Source organism: Saccopteryx bilineata, chromosome 5 (genome assembly GCF_036850765.1).
Source record: "Saccopteryx bilineata isolate mSacBil1 chromosome 5, mSacBil1_pri_phased_curated, whole genome shotgun sequence".
NCBI lineage: Eukaryota > Metazoa > Chordata > Mammalia > Chiroptera > Emballonuridae > Saccopteryx > Saccopteryx bilineata.
In genome coordinates this window covers 192,196,275-192,221,735 of record NC_089494.1, presented here as the reverse complement: position 1 = coordinate 192,221,735, position 25,461 = coordinate 192,196,275, and the positions used below count along the sequence as shown (strand labels likewise).

The following is a 25,461-nucleotide window of genomic DNA, read 5'->3' as shown; positions in this document are numbered from 1 at the left end:
ATTCAAGTTGTCAGAATTCATTTTCTTGCAGTTGTAGGACTGAAGTCCTATTTTCTTGGTAACTATAAACTTAGACTTGTTCCCAGCTTCAAGAGGCCACTGCATTTCTTGGCTCAAGACCTTCTTTTCCATCTTCAAAAACAATAGATGTTGAGTCTTCTGACATCTCTCATAGCTACTCTTCTGCCTTCCTCTTCCTCTTTTAAGGACTCATATTATTACATTTGGCTCACCTGAATAATCCAGACTAATCTCATCTCAAGGTTCTTAACTTTAATCATATCTGGTAAAGGCCGTTTTTACCATGTAAGATAAAATATTCACTGGTTCAGGGAATTCAAGTATGGACATCTTGGTCAGGGCAGCATTAGTCTGCCTTCCACTCAAATTTACAGATAGTGACTAATTGCTATGGTAGTGTTAATCACATGGTACAATGGGTCTGATTGATAGTTTAAACAAATCCAGTATAAGGAGGCCAGGAAAGGCTTCTATGAAAAAGAAATGATCTCAACTAATAAATGATGGCTCAGGAGGAATTAATTAGCCAAAGGGGTTTCAGATAGGGCATGGATATTCTGGGAAAGTATTTTGGTTTCTAAGAAACATCTCAGTTCACTGGTTTTATTGTTTGTTTACAAGTTTCAGGATTATTGGTCCCTTTCACTTTGTTCTATAAATAAAGAATACTCACTATACAACTCCATTTCTATCACTCACAAATTGCTTTCTTATTTTTCACTTGTGATTCAGAGGTAAAAGATTTTAGAAAAGGTGATTTCTATTTCCATATCATCCATCAATATAGCAACAACTATGATCATTTTTAACCATGTAAATAATTGGTGTTAGTACACCACTGAAAGAAAGGTCCTGTCCTACATTTCTGGCATGTCCCTCATGACCAAAATTTATTGACAACAAGCATGAGAGAGGAATACATTTTCCCTCAAGTAATAGCATGAGCAAGAAGTCAACTAGAAACAGTATATAATTGACTATAATCATCATAATGACATTTGTTTAGCAAAATTTGATTATCCTAACTAGAGAGAATTAATCCTCTCACATGCTTCTTGTAAACCTACCAATAAAAATTTTGGCAGCAACACAGGAAAAAACATACACTAATAACAACATCAAGAACAAAATTCCCTCCTCATTAGGAGGCATTAATTGTGTACTGAACATAATCAATTATAAGAGTCAGAGGGCTTATTGTTAATGAATGTCGGTACTGGCAACAAAAACTAAACTCACTCTTCCAGGTACTCTGCTTGCCTAGCAAAACCACACCTCTTGTCTTGCTTACTCTAATTCCAAAGTAAGAAACATAGCTTTATTTGATAATATCTATAGAAAGTGTTCAAAATCAAATGCCCTAACTCCTTAAAACATATTTGAACATTATGAATAGTTCATACATTCACCACCACAGAAGGGCGATGTCAAGGTGTCTAATATCAAATCTATCTGTTAAGTGTCAAAGTATAATATCATCTTTTAGAAAGTAGAAGCATATGTGTCATACAGCATCAAATAAGGTTAAAATGATGTACCCAATTAGATATTGACATAAAGCACTTTTATGTATTTTTGTAAAATCAGATCCTTGCATAGATGTTTGGTAACAAATTATAGAAATGTTACCTGAAAACTTTCTAATCTTGAAACAAGTTTTTAAATTAATCTGATTTCTTTACAGACACTGCTGCATTTTTACCCTTTACCCAATATATTTTTACATTAAATAACAGGTAAGGTTCTGGCTGGTTTGCTCAGTGGTATAGTGTTGGCCTGACATGTGAATGTCCCGGGTTCAATTCCTGGTCAGGGCATACAGGAGAAGTGCCCATCTTCTTCAACCTTCCTCCTCTCAGCGCTCTCTCTCTCTCTCTCTCTCTCTCTCTCTCTCTCTCTCTCACACACACACACACACACACACACACACACACACACTTTCTCTCTCTTTCTCCTGTAGCAATGGCTGTTGGCCCCAGGTGCTGAGAATGGCTCCATGGTCTCTGCGTCAGGTGCTAAAAAATGGTTCCAGTTGCAATGGAGCAAGGGCCCCAGATGGGCAGAGCATCGTCCCCTAGTGGGCTTGACAGGTGGATCCTGGTCAGGGCACATGTGGGAGTCTTTCTCTGCCTCCTCTCACACAATCATGATCTAACATCAAGTATTATTTACTAAGGCAGAAAGCATACAAGAGTTTGTTAACTGAAGACAGTAGTAGTTCCCTCGTGTCTTTTATCTAGAGAAACTCAGTTTTATGATTCTGGTATGTTCTACACAACACTGGATTTTTCTCCTCAGACTTAGGAACTAAGAAAGTGATCACCTTCTATAAACTATACAAATTTAAAAAATTTCATAAGTGTAATCAAGAAGTATTTTTATTACTATATGTTTTTACCTTTTTAGAAATATCTAAAGTTTACACAGTTAAAGTCATGTGTCATTTATTGTTGTTTATTACTTCTTTCTCTAGGTCTAAAATCCAAAAGCATTAATGATCTAGTAAAAGACATAGTTAGACAACAACTTAAAATTTTCCAAAATGACATGCAAGAAACCATAAAACATCTCTCTAAGACTGTATTAAGACTATCAGAGGATCTTGAAGACACCAAACACATAATTCAACAAGTGAATGAATCCGTGGTTTCAATAGCAGCCCAGCAGAAGTCTGTTCTAATGCAAGAAAATAAGCCCATTTTGACAGATATACTAGATCTAAAAAATCATGTTGTGAATATAAGGCAAGAAATGACTTTTACATGTGAGAGGCCTATTAAAGAACTAGAAGCAAAGCAGACTCATTTAGAAGGAGCTCTAGAACAGGAACACTCAAGGAACATTCTGTATTATGAATCTCTCAATAAGACTCTTTCTAAAATGAAGGAAATACATGAACAGCTTTTGTCAACTGAACAAGTATCACGTCAGAAAAGTGTTGCAGCTGCTGAATTAGTCAGCAGTAATGTTACTGAGTACATGTTTACTCTGCATGAGAATGTAAAAAAGCAAGGTTTGATGATGCTACAAATGTTTGATGATTTGCACGTCCAAGACAGCAAGATTAATAATCTCACCATCACTTTGGAAATGGAGAAGGAATTTTTCAAGGGTGAATGTGAAGAGATGTTAGCACAGTGCAGAAACGAGTTTAAATTTCAAATTAAGGATACAGAAGAGAATTTACAAGTTTTAAACCACACATTGGCTGAGGTTCTTTTTCCCATGGACAATAAAATGGATAAAATGAATGAGCAACTAAATGATTTAACTTATGATATGGAGATCCTTCAACCCTTACTTGAACGGGGGGCATCATTTAGAGAGACAAAGACATCTGAACAACCAAAAGAAGCAATAGCTATAAGGAAAAAAGTGGAAAACCTGATTAGTGCTGTCAACAGTCTAAATTCTCTTATCAAAGAACTTACAAGACGACACAACTTACTAAGAAACGAAGTACAGAGTCACAGTGATGCCTTAGACAGACATATCAATGAACATTCCTTAGAAATGGAAGATGGCCTAAATAAGACAATGACTGTTATAAATAATGCCATTGATTTCATACAGGATAATTATGTGTTAAAAGAGTCCTTAAGTACAATAGAGTACAATCTCAAGGTCCATGATAAATGTACCCAAAATATGGAAACTATTTTGACATTTATTTCTCAATACCAACATTTGAATGATTCTATTCAGATATTGGTCAATGATAATCGGAGATATAACTTTGTTTTGCAAGTTGCCAAGGTCCTAACAGATATTCTTAAAGATGAAAAACTAAGTCAGTTCAACTTTAAAAAGATTTTTCAAATGGCTAATGAAACTACTTCCCAGGTGATAAAATACCAGGAAAATATGAGTCATTTGGAGGAACAAATATTATCAGTCACAAATATGTCCAAAAAATTTGAAACTCGGTTGCAAGACATTGAGTCTAAAGTGACCAAGATGCTCATACCTTCTTATGCTTTACTAAGAAAAGGCCATATGACCACAAATGAGAGAGACCATTCTCTTCAACTGCAGGTATTAAATTCTAGATTTAAGGCACTGGAAGGAAAATCCATTCATCTTTCAAGTAACTTCTTTTTTCTTAACAAAACTCTCTATCAAACTTTAGCAGTATGTCATAATGCTTCTACACGTATATCAGAACTGAATGCTACCATACCTAAGTGGATAAATAGTTCCTTACCAAATATTCAGCTTCTTCAGAAAGGTCTGACAGAATTTGCGGAATCAATAATTGAAACAAAAACTCAAATTGCTCTATCTAATTTAACCTGGTATATAAATCAGTCATTGTCTAGTAGTTTTGTAAATGTTTTCAAGTCTCAGAAACAAGTGAAATCACTGCTGAAGAAACCCAATGCACTTAAGAAACCAACAGCGAATGTTACCACTGTCCTGACTGGCCGAACCCAAAGGAACACAGACAACATTCTATCTCCGGGTAAGCTATCATTGAAAAGTCACTTTTAATTTCTCTTTTTATTAAAAAGGAACTTTTTAATAAAAAAAAGTATCTATATGGTTTAGCAAAACCATAAGATTTAAAAAGTATTTACTTGGACTTGACTGAAGAGTTAAGTAATTCAAAGATCATTGAAGTATTATTTGATTCTGATCCTGTCCTATATAAATTAGGCATCAGTACAAAACAAGTGCATATAGTGCAGAAGTGGATTTAATGGCAGGCACAGCGGGCTCACGCCCTGGGCCTTGACTTCTGAAGGGTCTCGCAAAACCCCAACTCTTCATTTCTTTCTAATGACACCAAGTTTGGTTTCAAATGTGCAATTTTAACAATAATAGTACATAATATTTTTTATTTAAAAATATGGTTAACATGTATTTTTATTTTCCCTGTCTCTCTCTTTTTTAAAGGGTCCAATATTTTCTGGTGCCTCAACTGACCTTAATCTGCTTCTGATATAGTGTATATATAAATATTTTTCCACATGTTTCTTTTTTATTTTATTTATTTACTTTTCATTGATTTGAGAAGGAAACAGAAGAAGAGAAGGGAAAAGAGAGAAGGGGAGTGAAGAGAGAGAGAAGCATCAATTTGTTGTTTCACTTAGTTATTCTATTTAGCTATGTACTCATTGATTGCTTCTCTTACGTGACCTGACCAGGGATCGAACCTGCAACCTCAGCTTGCTGGGATGATGCTCTATTTACTGAGCAACCCAGGCCTAGACCTGGGTACATTTCTTAACTTTTTCTGACAAGACCTTCATAAAAACCAATCAAATTTTCCTCTGTAGAAATTTTTTGCATAAATAATTTTTAAAAGCTGTTAGACAATGAGATCCTTGATGAATAAGACTAGACTATGTCTTATTTCTTTTGGCATTACCTGACAACATGTTAGGTATGCAATTCAATCTCAATAATTATCTGTTGAATGAATGATTGAATGAATGAAGAAGAAAGCAGGAATTCCATTTGAATAGATCACAGAAGGCCATGAATGTCCCACCAAATATCTTCATTTATTGGGTTACCATAAGAAAATACCACAAACTAGGCAGCTTATAAACAACAGAAATTTATTTCTCATGTTTTGGAGGCTAGGGACTCTGAGATCAAAGTACCAGCCTGGTTGCATTCTGGTGTGGGTCATCTTCTTGGTTCACAGCTGGTGACTTCTCACTGTGTGCTCACATGGTAAAAGGGGTGAGGGATCTCTCAGGGGTCTCTGATAAGAACACTAATCTCATTCATGAAGGCCTCACCCTCCTGACCTAAGCACTTCCAAAGGCACCAGCTCAGAATATCATCAACTTTGGAAGTTAGTATTTCAACATTAATTTTGGGGGGACACTCAGATCATTGCACTAAGGCATTTAGACATGATTTTGTAAAAAGTAGTCTTTGAAAATGTGGAGCAGAGGGTTGGGTGCAGTAAGAATGGTCTCAGAGCATGAAGCTAGCAGTAGTAGTGTGTAGCCTGATGGCAAAAAATAAAAGTTAGAGATACCAGTTAAGATATTGTTGGCAAGAGCAGTAAGGAAGATGTAGTTGAAACAGTGAGAAATGTGAAAGTAAGATAAACAGAAACAGGGATAGTGGAAAAAGTAATGATCTGAGGCTCAACCAACTATGATTCTGGGTCTAGTTGTTGCAGTGTTTCTGTGTAGCCTTCTGTTAAGTTCCTCTCTCTAAAGAAAGTGTGTTTCTTCATTTTAAATAATGGGAGTGCAATAAATATTTTACAGAGCTTATTAGTAGTAATATGTGGTAGATGACATCATTGTAAAAAAAAAAATGTGAGCTGTTCACAGCCTGAATGTTCAGCACTTGAGGAAGCAGAGACTTAGAATATTCTGAAGTTTGAATGTGGGAAATGAGAGAGCAGCAATATCATTAACAGACGCAAACACTGAAGGGGCATAAATTTGGGAAGAAAGAAATTCAGTGCAATGCATGTAAACTACTTAATAGTCTCTGTATACAAGAAGTGTTTTATAAATAAGTTTAACATATGAGTAATATTAAATAAGCTTACCCCAATGAAAAGAATAGCTACTGATTCCCGCTAAAGGAAATGGCAGTATTTCTCTCATATATATCTGCTGTTGAATTTTACTCATTTGGGTAAAATTTGTATTTTATTGCTTTTGAACTACAAAAGGGTGATTATTATCTTAACATAATGACTCATATTTAATCTCTGAATATTTTGATAATAATATTTAAAATCACAAAATAAAACAAAGTTGAACTGTCTCTTGACTGTTGAAGTTATTTTATTTATTTATGACTCCCTTTAAATTAATCTGACTTAGGAAAACTATCCTTGCCCTGTAGAGTCAGAGGACAAATTATATATTTAGACCTACATGTTTCTAAGAGATAAGTAGTCCTTTAATATTCAGATGTCCTTATAATAATACTTTAAGAAAAAAAATGAGTTGTTCTTTTTTTGTACTATTTTAATTCTTGGTCTTCCCATGGATATGGCAAATGAGTTTTATTTAAGCTCTACAGGGTGTGTAATCATACACTGGGAAAGCTGCATTCTTCCTTCTTTCCTTCTTTCCTTCCTTCCTTCCTTCCTCCCTTCCCTTTTCCTTCCTTTCTTTCTTTCTTTCTTTCTTTCTTTCTTTCTTTCTTTCTTTCTTTCTTTCTTTCTTTCTTTCCTTCTTCTTTCCTTTTCTTTTCTTTTTCTTTTTTCTTTTTTGAGAGAGAGAGAGAAAGAGAGAAAAGGAGAGAGAGAGAAGGGAGAGTGAAAAAGAAACATGACCTCATTGCTCCACTTAGTTGTGCCATTGATTGCTTCTCATGTGTGCCCTGACTGGGGTTCAAACCATTGACCTTGAGAGGTGAAGTCTGCACTCATGGGATCAGCGCTTTACTGGGGCTCAACTGGCAACTTCAGGGTTGAGCCAGTACCCTGGACTCCAGAGACCAATGATGTCGGCACTCTGGGGCAGTGTTCTATCCACTGTGCCCCCAGCCAGGTCACTCATCTTTTTTAAACCAAAAAATACTTGAATCTATGCAAAAAGCATAAAATCTTGACTATTAATTCAAAATCAATTGAGTTAAAAAACAATAAAGAACCTGTAGTCTTTTATAGTATAAAGAATACATGTTAGGAGCTTATAATTATTGGGCCGTGTAGGCTAATAATTAACTCAGTTTTGATTTTTTTTCACAATGATGCCCTGATAAAATTGCTTCCTGTTCCTTTATTTTTTGTAAGTTGAATTTTTATAGGCTTAAAATTAATAATTAATAGTTTATATTTTTATCTCAGTGAAGGTAACCAATAACAATGTCAGGACAATAAAAATATATTGACTTACTTTCATGTGTGGGGTAGATATCACTTTATGTAGGACCAACAACATAATTTTAAGGGGGTACATATATATTCACTCTCATTAAACCAGCTCTGCCTCTATGGGTGCCAAACTGATGGCAGTCATTAGACAGCTGAGCAGGTGAAGTCCGTGCACACTGATGAAACCAGGGCATTCAGGTTAAGTTCCCGAAAAGCAGAAATCAATTACAAAATCAACTACTTCCTCTGATACCCTATTTTATACCAACGTGGGACACACAGACACACTGGCTAACTTTGGCTGTATTTCCTTTGATTTTTGCTATTGTATTATAAATACCACATAGCCACATTGCTACCCTACATAACTAACAATAACACCACAAGATAATTTATCATCATCTTATGAATCTTACAATAATGTTATTCAGATTATAGCCACTATCACTTGCAGAATATGTACAATTTGTAGAAGAAAAATCAGATAAATATAGTTTTGAAAATTTAATCTTAATTTATAACCTAATTTGCTTTGAAGCCTAATAATATTAGTATTATAATAATATAATATTGGATACTATTTAGCATTTACTATATCCCAGGCACTGTATAAATTATATTTTATACATTACTTAATGTAATAGTACCTATAAGGTAACTATTCTTATTCTTATCTTGAAGATGAGTAAACTAATCCTCAGGTATATGGACTTAAGTATCCTTTCTAAGGTCATAAAACTAGTAAGTGATGGAGTCTGACTCCTGTTCTGCTGGACTCAGGGCTCAGTCTTCAACCACTTTATTCATTTATGGCTGAATAGTATTTTATTGTATATATGTACCACATCTTCTTTATCCAATCTTCTAACGAGGGACACTTTGGTTGTTTCCATGTCTTGACCACAGTAAATAATGCTGCAATGAACTTGGAAGTGCATGTGTCTTTACGTACCAGTGTTTTCAAGTTTTGGGGATAGATACCCAGGAGAGGGATTGCTGAGTCATGTGAAAATTCTATTCTTAGTTTTTTGAGGAACCACCATACTTTCTTCCATAATGGTTGTACTAATTTGCATCCCCACCAGCAGTGAATGAGGGTTCCTTTTTCTCCATAGCCTCTCCAACACTTGTTATTCCCAGTCTTGTTGATAATAACCTATCTAACAGGTGTGAGGTGGTATCTCATTGTAGTTTTGATTTGCAATTCTCGAATAGCCAGTGAAGATGAGCATCTTTTCATATATCTGTTGGCCATTTGTATGTCCTCTTGGGAGAAATGTCTATTCAGGTCCTCTCCCCATTTTTTAATTGGATTGTTTGCTTGTTTGTTGCTCAGCTTTGTAAGTTCTTTATATATTTTGGATATAAACCCCTTATCAGAGCTGTTGTTTGCAAATATCATCTCCCATTTAGTTGGCTGCCTATTTGTTTTGTTGTCAGGTTTTTGGTTTGTTTATTTTGCTCTGCAGAAACTTTTTAATTTGATATAGTCCCATTCATTTATTTTTGCCTTTACTTCCCTTGCCATTGAGGTCAAATTTATAAGTTGTTCTCCACGGTCAAAGTCCATGAGCTTAGTACCTATGTTTTCTTCTATGTAATTTATAGTTTCAGGTCTTATATTTAGGTCTTTAATCCATTTTGAATAAATTTTTGTGCACGGGGAGAAAGTGTAGTCACGTTTTATTTTTTGCATGTGGTTTTCCAATTTTCCCAGCACCACATGTTAAAGAGGCTTTCCTTTCTCCGCTGTGTGTTTTTGGCTCTTTTGTTGAGATGATTTGTCCATATATGTGTGGACTTATTTCTGGGATCTTGATTCTGTTCCATCGGTATATATGTCTATTTTTCTGCCAATACCATGCTGTGTTGATTATTGTGGCTCTGTGGTATAATTTGAAGTCAGGAAGTATGATAGCTCTGGCTTCATTCTTTTTCTTCAAGATTGCTTTGGCTATCTGGATTTTTTTATTGTTCCATGCAAACCTGGTGATTTTTTTGTTCTATTTTTTATAAAATGACATTGGGATTTTGATAGGGACTGCATTAAATTTATATATTACTTTGGGTAATAGAGGCACAATTTTATTTACTGTAATGTGGATTATTTTGGTAGGGACTTAGAGATGGGAGGTATCTAAAACTTTAAGGAAGGCAAAGAAAAGAACTTAGAACACAAGCAGCAGCAGCAGCTGCAGACCCGTGGGTGAGGTGCCTGGACAGATAGCTTGTAGATACAATGACAGATGTCCTAGAAGGCAAACCATGTGTGGTATCACAAGTTTGAGCTACTCCAGCAATAGGAGAAAGTGCAGGCTCCAATTAGGCTTACACAGACCTTAACTCCAGATGAATGACTCTACAAAGAAACTGGAAATAAAGGGCAAAATGACATCCTTTGGAATGACTCAGAACAGAACAATGCTAAACCCTGTTTCTAGAGGTAAAGGAACACAAGGAGAAAAATTGAATGTGCATCCTAGACATTAAAGAGAAGGCAACTGACTTGGTCCTGTTGAATCACAGCAGAGCTAATAGCAATGCAGTGAAACACATTTCCTAGAGGTTTTGAAATTCTGCCTAGAACAGGTTTGATCCCTGATTCATGGGCAAGGCAGAGTCTACAGGTGACATTTGCATTTTCCCATCTGGGAAAATAAGCACTGCAGAGATAATCAGGTTACATAAATAATTCAATATTCCCTCTACTCCATTGCACAGTTGATTTATTCCTAGTGAAACACATTAATTGAATACTATCCTGTGAGTTTATCACTGTGCTAGATTCAGATAATGTGAAAACAGAGGAAAACAGTGCTTTAACATAAAGAATTCACATTTTATAGGTTATGGAGAGTCATTAATGTCTTTAAAGCCAGCAATTAATGGGCTTGGTTTTAGAATGATAGCTAACAGCAAATGAAAAGGTTTAGTAACTCATTCACATGGTTGAGAAATGATGTTAAAAAATATAGGCCAATTTAAAACATTAGTTAAAAGATATTGCATATGTCATATTGTTATATGTGTATGATTCTTAATCAGGAAAACAGTTTATGGCAAATTGCAGAAAATATACTAAAATAACTTAAATCCATTGCTAACTACATAAGTAATATATATTTCTTTGCCAAAAATTCTAATGCAGGCATGGAGCTTGGTCACATTTTATGTGAATTTGAATTACTTAAATGTGAAGTAGAATGTATATAAAGAATTTTTAGGTTGCTCTTCTTGAGAAAAAATGTTAAAACAACCCTAAATTTAAAAATCATTATAAGTGGATTGTAAACTGTTCACACTACTACCACCAGGTGGTGCCATAGTTATAACTGTGGCCAATAATATAAGGATTCTAACAACCTTTTATTGGCATTTACATAATTAATTACTATGTTTATAACTATATAAATAATTTGAGGCTTTCTATATAAGTGAAATTATTCTGTATATAATATGTGAACTGCAACTTACTGTCTTCAGTAAATCAAAGGTGTTGAGCATTCTTTAACTGCTATCTAATATTCCTTTGTGAAAAGATAATATAATTCATTTAACGAGTCCCGCACCAGTGGTCATTCAGGTGTCTAACAATTGTTCACTAATGCAAATGATATCATAAAGATCATTTTTGAACACATCTTTGTATACATAGGAAGTGTGTCTGGAGTATATATTTTACCAGAAAACATTTCTGGTTTGAAGCAAATGAACCCTTTAAATTCTAATAAATATGGTCTCAATTGTCTTATTCAAAAGTTCTGACAATTTAAGCTCTAACAAACATTGTATGAGAATGCTTATTTTCTCTCATATCACCATGACATAATGTTTTCTATTTCTTTCTATTTCTTTAAATGTTGCCACAGGTTATAAAAATGTTGGCCAGGTAATTTACCATTTCTGCATTAGTAGTGAAGTTGGACAGCCTTTAAAATTTTCATGAACTTTTGTGTGTTTCTTCAGTGATTTGCCAGCTCATATTATTTTCCCATTTTATTACTTTTTCAGAAGGATATTTTTTTGGTGGTTGGTATTTTGAATTAGTTAGAACATTTTATATGTCAGGACTATTAGTCATTAGCTTGTTGTCTCTGTTGTTTTATTTTCTCTTAATCTGTCACATATTTTTGAATTTTTATAATGGTGGCTTTTATTGCAAAATAAGTTCTAATTTTTTCAGTGGTCAAACTTCAGGATTTTTCTATTATAGTTTCTGGTTTCTGTTTTGTTTTGCTTTGAAAGAATTTTCCAAAATTTTAAATTTCTACAAATATAGTTCTCTTATTTGACTGTGATGCAATCATATTTGTTTTTTAACATTTAGTATTTTTGCACATGTGAACGTTACATTTCTATAGATATCTAATTATCTGAGCACATGTATTGAATAGATGTTTGGCTTCTCCAGTAATTTGAAGAATTATCTTTATCATGTGCCAGTTCCAAACATACATGATTCTGTGACAAGATAGTCTACACCAGGGGTCCCCAAACTACGGCCAGCGGGCCGCATGTGGCCCCCTGAGGCCATTTATCTGGCCCCTGCCGCACTTCAGGAAGGGGCACCTCTTTCATTGGCGGTCAGTGAGAGGAGCACATTAACCATCTCATTAGCCAAAAGCAGGCCCATAGTTCCCATTGAAATACTGGTCAGTTTGTTGATTTATATTTACTTGTTCTTTATTTTAAATATTGTATTTGTTCCTTTTTTTTTTTTTTTTTTTTTACTTTAAAATAAGATATGTGCAGTGTGCATAGGGATTTGTTGATAGTTTTTTTTTTTTTTTTATGGTCCGGCCCTCCAACGGTCTGAGGGACAGTGAACTGGCCCCCTGGGTAAAAAGTTTTGGGACCCCTGGTCTACACTGTCCTACAGGTGACCAAAATATTACTATTTTTACATAAATAAATGCATGGATCACAGAATTATTCCCACTTGCAAAAAGCAGTAAGGAGAGCTAAGAGAGTTAAGGGATTTGCATGAAGTCCCGTGACAACCTTGGTGGCTGACCTGGACCTGGGAACCCATTTTTGTTATTTCTTAATATTTTTTTTCTCCTTCTGCTACAAACTAGTATTTAAAATTCACGGGAAATAGGTCATTTTTATCCTTCTTTATCTTGATTCTTTTTCAGTAACAGAAGTGTGTAGTGGGTCCCCATGTCAGAATGGGGGCACATGTATAAATGGAAGAACTAGCTTTATCTGTGCTTGCCGACATCCTTTTACTGGTCACAACTGCACTGTCAAGCTGGTGGAAGAAAATGCCTTAGCTCCAGGTAAGAAAGTTCATACACTCTTGGGTCTGTTCAATGTCATGCACAAGAACATTTTTGGAAGTATTTACAAATGAATATTTAAGACTGCTTCATCTGGAATCACCTGAGGATTAAATCATTTTACTTATGAAACTTACTGAATAATAATGCACATGATTTACTGGTAGACATGTCTTTTTCCTGTGCATCCTAGAAGAAAATACATCTATCTGGTATAATCTTTCTCTTTAAACAAGTTGTTAAACAATACATCTTTGATCCATATCAGACATAGTTATTAAAATGAAGCCTTCATAAGTGCTTATCAGCAAAATGTATCTTCCACAAAGGTTAAGCTAATAATGCCTTTTGACTAGGTAAGGACTGTTAGAACATGCTTGAAAGTACTGAGTAGAATAAGATGGCTTTTTTTGTCTATTCACCTTTGTAATTATTGGTTGCCATTAATTTACTTCAAGAGTGTACCATTTTTTATTTTTTTGTGCAAGAAAATATATGCAACATTTAAAATGTATTCTCTTTAATGAGAACAAAAAAACCCACACCATTAAATTAGGTTTTTAATGTGCCCCATAGTAAAGAGTAAAGTTTTTAGTCTATTTTTATATCTCAGCCTTTGTTAATACATTTGGCATTAATTACATAGACAATTTCTTTTGTCTACTTCTCTGTATTGCATATGACTTCATTTGGTTTTCATTTAACCTCTAGAAACTGTTTGACAAAGAGCTGAAAACATTGTTTCCACATCATGTCAGCTTCAGTTCCTTCAAGGGACCTTAAAACATTCTGGCATACGGTAATAATCATCCAGTGCTTTGAATTTCTTTATCTCTGGAGAGATCAAAGAAACATGCAAATTAATCTTTGAGTCAAATAGTATTTCCTTATAAGCATGAGAAAGGTAGAATGTTATTATATTTCTCTTCTGATCTAAATGGAGAAACTGAGGTTCAGAAAGGCTAAGTGATTCTGGGTAACTCAGCCAAGAAAAAAAAGAGGCAGCCATCCAGACACATCTGCCCTTGTTAAATATGATGAATGACCTTATGCTTCTGCTAACCCTTTTTGTAACTGAGATAAAATGATAAAGATATGAGAAAAGGCAAAACAAGGTAAAAACATAAAAAATAATTATTTCTATTTTTTCCTGCAACAGATTTTTCCAAAGGATCTTACAGATATGCACCGACGGTGGCATTTTTTGTGTCTCATACATACGGAATGAATACACCTGGTCCTATTCTGTTTAATAATTTGGATCTCAATTATGGATCTTCATATACTCCAACAACTGGAAAATTCAGAATTCCTTATCTTGGGGTGTATGTTTTTAAGTATACCATTGAGTCATTTAGTGCTCGTATTTCTGGATTTTTAGTGATTGACGGAAGAGACAAGCTTGCATTTGAATCTGAAAATATTAACAGTGAAATACATTGTGATAGGGTTTTGACTGGAAATGCATTATTGGAATTAAATTATGGGCAGGAAGTGTGGCTACGACTTGTAAAAGGAACAATTCCAGCCAAATTTCCCCCTGCTACTACATTTAGTGGTTACTTGTTATACCGTACATAAATCAGTATGAAAGACAGACTTCCACCCCTACTGAGAAACAGCCAGGGTTTTTATTTACCTTTGTATGCACATATGTTCTGTTTTTAGTTGTTCTACACAAAATGAAATCCACTTCTTTTTTAATTTGAATAAGGCTGTAAGCTTGTTTATTTCATAAAATTATTTTAATATCTTTTGGATAACCTGAATAAGAAGAAGTTCTGGCTCCTAGAGAGATTTAGTGACACAGAAGAAAAGGTGTATGTGTTAGCATAACTATTTTTGTTTTCTCATGTTGTCATTTCAATGTAAAGTAATATAAAATGGTAATCACTCAATATTGTCAATCATAGTAGTCTTTCCAATAAAACATTAACTTGTGTTATTCTCTGCATATATAAACATTAACATATATTACTTAAATTCAAATAAATTACTCAAAGACTGAGAAGTGTTGTTGTTTTTTTTAATTCTGATACCATTTACTCGTGAGTTTATCAATTTTATATATCAAAGTTTTTACCTGTAACCAAAACTAAGAAAGTTGAGTTTGACACTTGAAATATGTTTAACAATAGTTCTCCCTCTGTAATTAGAGGACAAAGTAATAATTGACAAATATTTGAACATTTACACCAAAGTCTTAGACTATATAAGGGATCTTTTACTTGCCTCTACTGTATAACACGTACAAGGGGGAAATCAAACCTTGTCTTAGAGCAGGGGTCCCCAAACTTTTTACACAGGGGGCCAGTTCACTGTCCCTCCGACTGTTGGAGGGCCGAACTATAAAAAAAACTATGAACAAATCCCTATGCACTCTTTACATATCTTATTTTAAAGTAAAAAAACAAAACAGGAACAAATACAATATTTAAAATAAAAAACAAGTAAATTTAAATCAACAAACTGTTCAGTATTTCAATGGGAACTATGCTCCTCTCACTGACCACCAATGAAAGAGGTGCCCCTTCTAGAAGTGCAGCGGGGGCCAGATAAATGGCCTCAGGGGGCCGCATGCGGCCCATGGGCCATAGTTTGGGGACCCCTGTCTTAGAGTGTCCCTAAGCAGCAGTATATTCAGACCTGCCTGGATTTTTTATACAGGGTACAAAGTACTCCGAAGTGATGCTGTGACTTATGGGATGCTCATTATACCCTGATTCTTTTCTAAGAAACTTACATGTGATATCTCATTGATTTCTCACAAAGATTCTTAGAAGATGGTTATTACTGTCATCATTTTTTATAGTTGAAGAAACTTAGACACAGGGAGATTAATAAATGGACCAATTTCTACAACTACTAAAGACTGAGGCGGAATTCAGAATGTAGCCGTATCTGCTCCAGCACATATATCCATCCTTTCCTTCCATGGCCTCCTACAGATATGTCACAATTTATTTACTAATTCTTTATCAAAGAACTTTGAGATTGTCTCCAATGTTTTATTATAACAATATTATAGTAAACACTCTTAAAATACTTTCCTACAAAGTTGACAGAGTATTTCTGAAGAATAGATTCATAGAGGTAATAGTAAAATAATAATAAAAAAAATTTGGTGTACAAGCATTCTTTGTGAATTAATTTATTTAATGCTCACTATTATCCAATGAATTGCATATAAACCTATGAGCTACATACAACATATTATTAAAGCAAATTATAGAGCATTTCTTAAACAAAGAATAAGCATATTTTATTTTTATAAGTACTATCAAATTGACCTCAGAAAGATTTTTACCAATCTCTAGTCCCATCTTGTTCGTGTAAAATACTACTCTTTATCTTTCAAACATCAAAGCTTGCAATTTTTAAAATTCTGCCAGTATTGAAGGTGAAAATAGTATTCCTTATAAGTAGAAACTTACAAAAACTTTTAAATTTGCAGCAACTTGAAAGCATATGTCCAAAGACTTGTACACAAGTGTTCATAAGAAGCTTTTTCTTTAATATTAGCAGGACAGAAGGAAGTAAATAATTTGACAATATTTGTCATTGCCATGCATAATTTAGTTAATTGACTTTGAAATTAGATAAAAAACATTTAGCATTAAGTTATGCTTTGGTGTTTGGAATTTTAATTATTAATCTTATTTTTTATTTTAATAAGTATTTGTAGAAATACACAAACAACAAACTGCCTTTTAAGTTGTTATGATACTGCTTAGATTTTTTTAACCCACTCAACATAAAGTAAGGATTAATTTAGTAATGTATTTCTAATTATCATGTTCAAAGTTATCCATGTATAAAACATAGCACTGGAATTTTTATGAGTGTTTTCCCTACGGAGATAACACATTTTTATGAATATTATTTTGTAGACAGAATTTCAGAGCCCTTTTCTCTCACCAGAACTTCCTGCCCAGCAAGCTCCTGAACTACACTAAGGCCCAAATTACTGACAGCAGGATTAATCACATATGAAAATAATTTTTAAAAAATCAAGTAGATCAGTCCAGACAGATGCTACATTTGAAACACACTATGCAGAGACGCAAAGGTATTTGCTACTGTGGTAGGCATTTAGACAGACATGAGCAGAGCAAGGCTGTTGTTAGGTCAGGTATAAAGTCACTAGGGTAAAGAGTCCTAGTGCTTAACAATGGACAAAATTGGTAAAATAAGGACCTTGCCCCCAGGGTGACATTTCCTCCTCTATCATATGGCTGGTCGTGATGCTTGGACCCTCCACCGAACATTTCCACCCCTGGCATGTCACTAGTCATGTGGTAGACCCCTGGAGGAAGAACAAAGGGCCAAAAAGTGGCCTCATGTGACTCCCATGCAGGTCCTTGCACAACCACTCCCTTAAGCATTAACTCACTCCAGGCTCAGAAAAGCAGCAAAACCAGATAAGCAATGCCATGGATGATATCAGGACCAGCTGCATTGACTAATGACTCCCTGCCCTGGCATGACCAATCAGTGTAAACCAGGACTCTGAAAAGACACACCTAGAAAGCTGATGAATATTTTATTGAGATTTTTTCCCTGAGACTCCTCTAAAACCCCCTACTCTTAAAAGTCTTTAGGAAGGAGAAACCATTGCAGCTCTCTTCATGGAGCACACCCTCACCTTTCTTCCCCCCTTCACCCAGGTGCATTTTCTTTGTCTCTCTCTCTTCTCTTTCTCCTAAGCTCCAAGGGAAGGACCTTTCTTTTGCCTCTGTAACTTGTTTCCTGAGCCCATTTATTCTACTGCTCACTTCTACCTCTGTGGCTTTCTAAATAAACATGTTTTTTGTTTGTTTGTTTGTTTGTTTTTTTAAGTGAAAGGCAGGGAGGCAGAGAGAGAGTCCTGCATGCAGCTCTGCAGGGATCCACCCAGCAACCCTTGTCTGGAGCCTCTGCTCCACTGTTCAGCAACCAAGATATTTTAACACTTGAGGCAAAGCCATGGAGCCATCATCAGTACCCAGGGCCAACTTGCTCGAACCATTTGAGCCATGGCACAGGAGAGGGATAGAGACAGTGGTGTGTGTGTGTGTGTGTGTGTGTGTGAGAGAGAGAGAGAGAGAGAGAGAGAGAGAGAGAGAGAGAGAGAGAGAGCGCAGAGGGGGAGGGGTGGAGAAGCAGATGGTCAGTTCTCGTGTGTGCCCTGATCAGGAATTGAACCTGGGACTTCCACAGGCTTGGCTGATACTCTACTGCTAAGCCTACCAGCAGGGCAACAAACTTTCTCTTATAGTTTGAGTCTTTGTTTTGAATTCTTTCTTAGCCAGAACTCAAATACTGAGGTTGCTAAACCAAGGTCCAGTCTGACTCCACCTGTCTAATACTTGGTGACATTTTATCTGCCAACACTACTACCAAAATCACGATTACACAGTAAGAATGACAATGTATATTGAATAACTAGTCCTTTTCTTTCTGCACCTCTGATCAAACTTCCATTACCACCTTTTGTATTACTCTAGGAATTAAGAAAGTTCATAGTCAAAGTGAAGTGTACTTATTGATATATATTGCTTTTCCTTACCTCTCACCAGTTAAAACTCTCATTTTTGAAGAATGAGCTAACATCATTTAGAGATTGTGAAATTATTAAAGTAAACTGTATTGATTTTTGGTTGACTTGCCTATTTAATCCTCTTAGAAAAAAATTTTTGTTGTTCATCTGTTTTAAAATATAAATTTACTAAGCCTGACCTGTGGTGGCGCAGTGGATAAAGCGTCAACCTGGAAACACTGAGGTTGCCAGTTCAAAACCCTGGGCTTGCCTGGTCAAGGCACATATGGGAGTTGATGCTTCCTGCTCCCCCCCTTCTCTCTCTCTCTCTCTCTCTCTCTCCCCTCTCTATAATGAATAAATAAAATCTTAAAAAATAAATAAATAAATTTACTGAGTCAAATGAGTTTCTAATTCATAGAAGTTTAATGATATTACATATCATATGCATTATATAACTGCCCTTATATATAATATTATATATTTATTATATATGATATACACATTGAGTTTATTACATATATAACAAGGTTTTTATTTAACATATGTAATATGTATTTCTCTAATATATATACATTAGATATATGATTAAAAAACAAGTTTTTTATATACTTTTAATTCAAGTATAAAGAAAATGTGTAGACAATTTGGTATCTTTTAAAATATATATATAATGACATTATTGTCAACTTTTTCACATTAGAAGCTAGTTGAGTACCATATTTCCCCATGTATAAGATGCACCTTTTTCAAAAAATTTGGTGTCTAAAAACTGGGTGCGTCTTATGCAGTGGTTGTAGATTTTTTTCACTTGCATTTCCGGCTTTTTTGTGCTTGTTTTGCACTTGTTGAAGACAGTAATTTGTCATCAGACACAGATGAGGACAAGCTAATGGATGGGAGTTTTGACATTGATGAGGAGTTGTATGAATTTTATGATGAATAAACTTGAGTTCAATAACTTTATGTAATACATTTTTTTTTCAAATTTTGGGCCCCCAAATTAAGGTGCATCTTATACATGGGAGCATCTTATACATGGGGAAATACAGTAATATTCTTTGTCATTATCAAAGGCAAATTTTTTTAATGTAACACAGTTCATTTTATTAATTAAAACTATTTGCCTATCTTCTCTCCTTGCAAGATACCTGTGGTGCACATTAAAGCAGAAATACTAGACCTCCTTTTCTTAGATTGTACATTTAGTAGGGTTGATCTCCCCTTAAAGGTAGATATGTGTGATGCCCCAGTGATTTCAAACCCAGGGTTTCATCAGTAAGCTGAGGAAAAGCTTACCTTCCCCTGAGAAGCTTTTAACACAGTGAAGATCTTCAATCTTCAACATGCTATGTATACCGTTGTCTGTGTTTAAAGAAACCAATAACAAAGTCATGTTCAGTTCTTTGGGCTGAAATCCTATTAAACAATTTCAAACTCTGGAAAAAGCCCAAATTTTAGAGTTTTTATCACATTTATTTGTGGATTGCTTCATAAATTATCAAAGGGCAGGCTTTCATGAAACATTTTGACAATTCCAAGTGTTGAATCTAATAACACTTAGTGTAAGGTATCCCCCCCCCCAGAAGGAAGGAACAGGTCTCGGAGCCACCAAATGTGGTAAGTTCAAAAGGCTTTATTCAGTACAAAGCGTTCCCCGGAGGAGACTCACTGGCCTGCAAGATGGAGGTCAGGAAAATCGCGCATGGAGAGACTGCGAGGGTATATTTAAAAAGGAGTCCCTCTAGGGAAGTCGAGCTAATATGACGTAGAGAAATCTTACTGGCTGACAGTCAGTCGCTTTTTTTCCAAGGACTTCTAGGAAGTTTCTTTTGGCGCGTTTGACTGTGGGCAGTCCTAGCCAAAGTTTGCGGGCCTGGGTTCCCCACGTGACCATCCCTCTATCCACCGACCTTACACTTAGAATATTTAAAAAATATTAGTCTTTAAAAATACTAGTCTAGACAGATCCTATTTGTAAGAAATTTCCTATTAGTAGTTAGATTCAAATAGATACTTGTATCAAACGCACTGGAAATTATGGTGAAAATGCTACATGACACAATCTGGAAGTTAGTGGTATTTCTCAGTATATTTTCAGTATATTTGAATATAAATCCAAAAATTTGGATTTATACACTTATTTGAATTTCTTAATTTTTAGATTAAAATAAATATTGTATCAAGTCCATTCAAGTTAAGAGTGAGAGTACTATATGACACAACTCAAGGGTTCATGTTTTTATAAGTAATACTTCACTTTGCTTACTTTAGCAACTAAGAAGAAATTGACTCACTAGATTCTCTTTAACAGCATACAATGATAGACAGATTCTAAATTATTTTGTAATTTATGTCCTCTCATTTACCTTGCTGTTACTGTCATCCCTACAAGCATTAATTATGCCAAATATGTATAAAGAGGGCCACATGGTAGGCAGAGGCTTTAGGCTTATGATGAAAACATCAAAATTTCTTAACATATTCTCATTCTAGGCTGTAACAAACAACTACTACATGACGACTTAGCTAAATATTTCTTATACTGATGTGATTCTGCCAACAAGATATGTCTTCTTCACACCTTCTTTACAACAAAACTATCTCGATAAGGGACCTTGGGAGAGACCTATTTGCAATAAGTTACTGCCTCAGGAAAAAATTCTATTTCAACAATAAATAATTATGCAGGTTATGATCTACCATTCTCTTTTTGAAGGACACATCATCCCAAGTTACCAATTTCCCTGAATCACTACAGTTTGAAAGTCATAACATCATTTCCTCCCTAACCTTGTAAAATCAAAAGCAATACAAACTTCAGGTAGAAAACTCCTGAATATTTTCTTTCCTTATTTCTTTTAGTGGCTATCTGGCAGGAAATTCATGGCTAAAACAAAAGGAAAAAAGTGGGGGTAGGGAGGAAGAGGTCATATGTTCTCATTTTATTTCTCCTCTTCTTTCTTGAAACTTGGCAATTTGTCTAACACCAACAACCAAAAATCTTACTATCCCCACAGATTTTCTTTTAGTGGAATCCCAAGATTATTGTCTGGTATAAAGTGATTATCAGTGTAGTTGTTCAGCATACTCCTTGAAGACAGATTTGCATATTAAAGTGAAAGGCATGAATGGTAAAGTGGGCACATATTTAATAAATAGAGCTTAAGCTTCATTAATAAAATTGCCAAGTTTCTACATTGGCATTGCTGCTGAATAAATGTGGAAATTAGAAATGTATTTAATTTTTTGTATGTTTTCTGAATTCTAAAAGAAAATGTTAGAGCTTTTAAAAAAATTTCATAGCCCTGACTGGTTGGCTCAGTGGTAGAGCATCGGCCTGGTGTGCGGGGGTTCGATTCCAGCCAGGGCACATAGGAGAAGCGCCCATTTGCTTCTCCACCCCCCTTCCTCTCTGTCTCTCTCTTCCCCTCCCACAGCCAAGGCTCCATTGGAGCAAAGATGGCCCGGGCGCTGGGGATGGCTCCTTGGCCTCTGCCCCAGGCGCTAGAGTGGCTCTGGTCAAGGCAGAGCAACACCCCGGAGGGGAAGAGCATCGCCCCCTGGTGGGCAGAGCGTTGCCCCTGGTGGGCGTGCCGGGTGGATCCCGGTCGGGCGCATGCGAGAGTCTGTCTGACTGTCTCTCCCCGTTTCCAGCTTCAGAAAAATACAAAAAAAAAAAAAATTCATAAAGTAGTGACTTTAAAATGAATCTGCATTGAATTCAGATTGCACTTAATATAACATATATTCCAAATAAATATTGGTCAGAAAATAATTTGTAATAAAATACGCTTTGTTCTCTCTCTCTCAAAAAGCTCTTAAAAGATAAGAGAACATAAATTTCCATCTGTGGGGAAGGAAAAATAATCTTCCTTCTATCCTTCTACATTCTTCTGGCTGGAACTAAGAAATTAACAGGAGTCAAATTAACAGGCGAAAATGACCAAATTTATTATGCACGTGCCTACTGGGGTTCTCTAAGAATATGGGACCTGAGGACAGAGATAGTTAAGGCTTACATGCCATGTTGAGCTAAGTAAATGGTAGGGGTAATAGTTTGGGAATTCAGAGGGCAGGAAGGCAATTTGCATGAAGATAGAAATCTCTAACAATAGAATACAGAGAGGTCTTGGATCTAAGAGGCTTTGCTAGGTTTCTCCCTGTCTATCACACATAGATCATATTAGAGTATAGTTATCTATCATAACTCCCTTTCTGGAGCAGGCCTTGTATCTAAATTTTTTAGGCAGTTTGAGAAGAGAGAGAAGGTCAAAGTTTCTTGTTAACTCCTTTGTTTCTTAAAAATAACCATCCTAAAATAATATCATAGAAGGTGTCTTTTGGGGTGGCAAACACTGCTTTCCCTCAGACCTAAAGTAAAGTTTTATTAATTCCAGTCTGCATGTGTTTTGGAAATGAAGAGAATAACATTTTATATATATTTATGTATATATAAATATTTATAGTTATAAACCTATAGCTAATATGTATTTTATATATTTATTTATATATATTTATAATTTTATATATTTATAATTTTATAATATATATATATAGAGAGAACTATAATCATGAGAACAGAGTTTCAGAAAAAAAGGGTCTTTATAAAATTTCAGAACACACAGCAGAAGCACATTCTTCTGGTTTTCCCTTTCTGTCACCCAAGATTAAAATAAAAATATTTTTAAATTAATAGAAAGAAATTCTGGACAGGACACCATAAAGGCTAATTGTTCCCCCACTTTACATCTTACCTTGACCTCTAGATTTGCCCACCCTTTGTTTCTCCACAACTCCCACATTTCCTCAGGAGCCTCTCAAGCTACTGTCATTTACCCAGCAACCAAGACCATGCCATGTGCAGACAAATGGCGTTTGCTGTACCTGAGAACTAGCCAAGACCTAATTGCTTCTCCCCAGGCCCCATTGGCAGGAACCTTTATTTATTTCTGCCCCCATCCACTCGTTTTCTGTGAAAGCAAGCTTTGAGGCAGGATTCACCTCCCCGTTCCTCAACAGCTTGATTCTCTACAGGAGCCTCTGAATGTCAGCAGGAGAATGTCTGGCCTTGGATATGAAAGAAAAAGCTTTGGTCTCTTTAACTTTTGTATTCCTGCTTTTCTTTCTGTGCCTCCCTTCTTTTCTTTCCCCTTCCTTTGTCCTTCCTCTCTTCTTCTTCTTCCTCCTCCTTTCCCCTCTTTCCTTATTGTTTCTAACTGCCTGTATTCTGTTTACTTATTTCTGCATTCTTCTTCCTTCACTTTCACAGTCTCTTTTGCTCTCTAGCCTTCTTTCTCCTTCCATTTCTTACACACATTTCCATGAACCATAATTTAAAGAATATACCAATTATAAATCCTGTGGTTCCTCTTTTATTTTTTCCCTATATTTTCTAAGATCAAATAATAATTAAAAACACTCCCTAGGATGTACTATTTTATTTTCAATGAAATTTATTTCCATTGTATAGAGTACTGAATTGGCTTAAAACTGTATTTTTTTAATGAAAATATTATTGCTAATGTGCTGTTCAATAGGATTTTATAGCTATCTGAATAAATTAAATTAAACAGCTATCTGAATAGTACATTTCAAAGAAATAATTAAAAATCATTATTTACAGATTGCATCCAGTTTTAGCATAGGTAACATTTTACCTTTTTAGGTGAAATGCATAATATGTTCAAAGAATCATTGAATAACCAAAAAATAAATTTAAAAATGATTGCATTTATAAAATACAATAGCCATCTTTATAATCAAGTAGTATGACAATAATGTGCAACTAAATAAAATTATTTTTAATAAGAAATAAAGAAATACTTGGGGTAAATTACCCACCATATAAAGAAAATGTCCCAGTCAAAAATTTTTATCTTAAATATCAGTCTTTTGAATGTACAGCCCTCACATTATTGAAAATCAGTACATTTCAATTGATGAAGATTAAGTATGATGAATGCTTGATTGTCTCAGATGAAATCACATGTGTTAACAGAACATCTGTTACAGCCTCCCTTCTTGTTATTTTATTGCAAATTTACAATCTATTGCAATTAAAACATGATTAAAATTATAGACATTTTGAATAAAGAATAATTTATAGACCTCTAAATAATCAAACCTATTTTTCAAATGACTAACATTTTAAAATAGAAAAAAATTTCTGAAGCCTTGTATATAAGTGTTTTATTATGATGAAATACTGGCATTCAGTATCTACTTTCAGGAATAGTGATTGCCGTGAAAAAGAAATTGCAGGCTCTGAAAGCTACAATACCCACTTATTTGTTATATATATTTATTAAAGCTATTTCACAAAGACTTAACATTGGTTTGTCTTGCTATTTTCAAGGTCCAGCCAAATGGCCAACATATTGTAAACATTTATTTAGTATTTATTTACTATTGTTTGATCTAAAGTATGAGTGGAGTATTCATAAAGACATATGTTTTAGGTATGCACAAATACATCATATTGCCTGAGAAAGTAACTAAAATGACTTCAAACAGAAAGATGCCATAAATAATTACATAATTTATATATGCAGGTATGTGAAATAGTAAGAATAATATTAAATGTATATAAAACCAATTTCCCTCATATAACTGGAGTTCCCTGTAACGATTTGTCTATTCAGTGTAACAATTAAATTAAGTTTATGAAACTAGATAAACACCAAATAGAAACCTACAAGAATCACTTGTAAACTACAGCTTAACTTCTTGCATGTGGCCACAACTTTTAATGCCATTATTTACTAACCTTAAATCAATTTTTGTAACTAGAATCACATTTTTAGGTGCCAAGCAAACAGGATTTAACAGGCTTG

General features: G+C 34.8%; 1 protein-coding gene across 1 annotated transcript in view; it reads left to right on the top strand.

The window, feature by feature from the left end:
* Positions 1-15,109, top strand: part of MMRN1 (multimerin 1) — a 92,199-nt gene extending 77,090 nt beyond the window's left edge. Inside the window, exons 6-8 of the mRNA XM_066232514.1 lie at positions 2,495-4,483; positions 12,964-13,107; positions 14,267-15,109. Coding sequence (XP_066088611.1) covers positions 2,495-4,483; positions 12,964-13,107; positions 14,267-14,688 — 2,555 coding nt within the window. The 3' untranslated portion in view covers positions 14,689-15,109. The remainder of the gene's footprint in view (positions 1-2,494; positions 4,484-12,963; positions 13,108-14,266) is intronic.
* Positions 15,110-25,461: the final 10,352 nt, after the last annotated feature.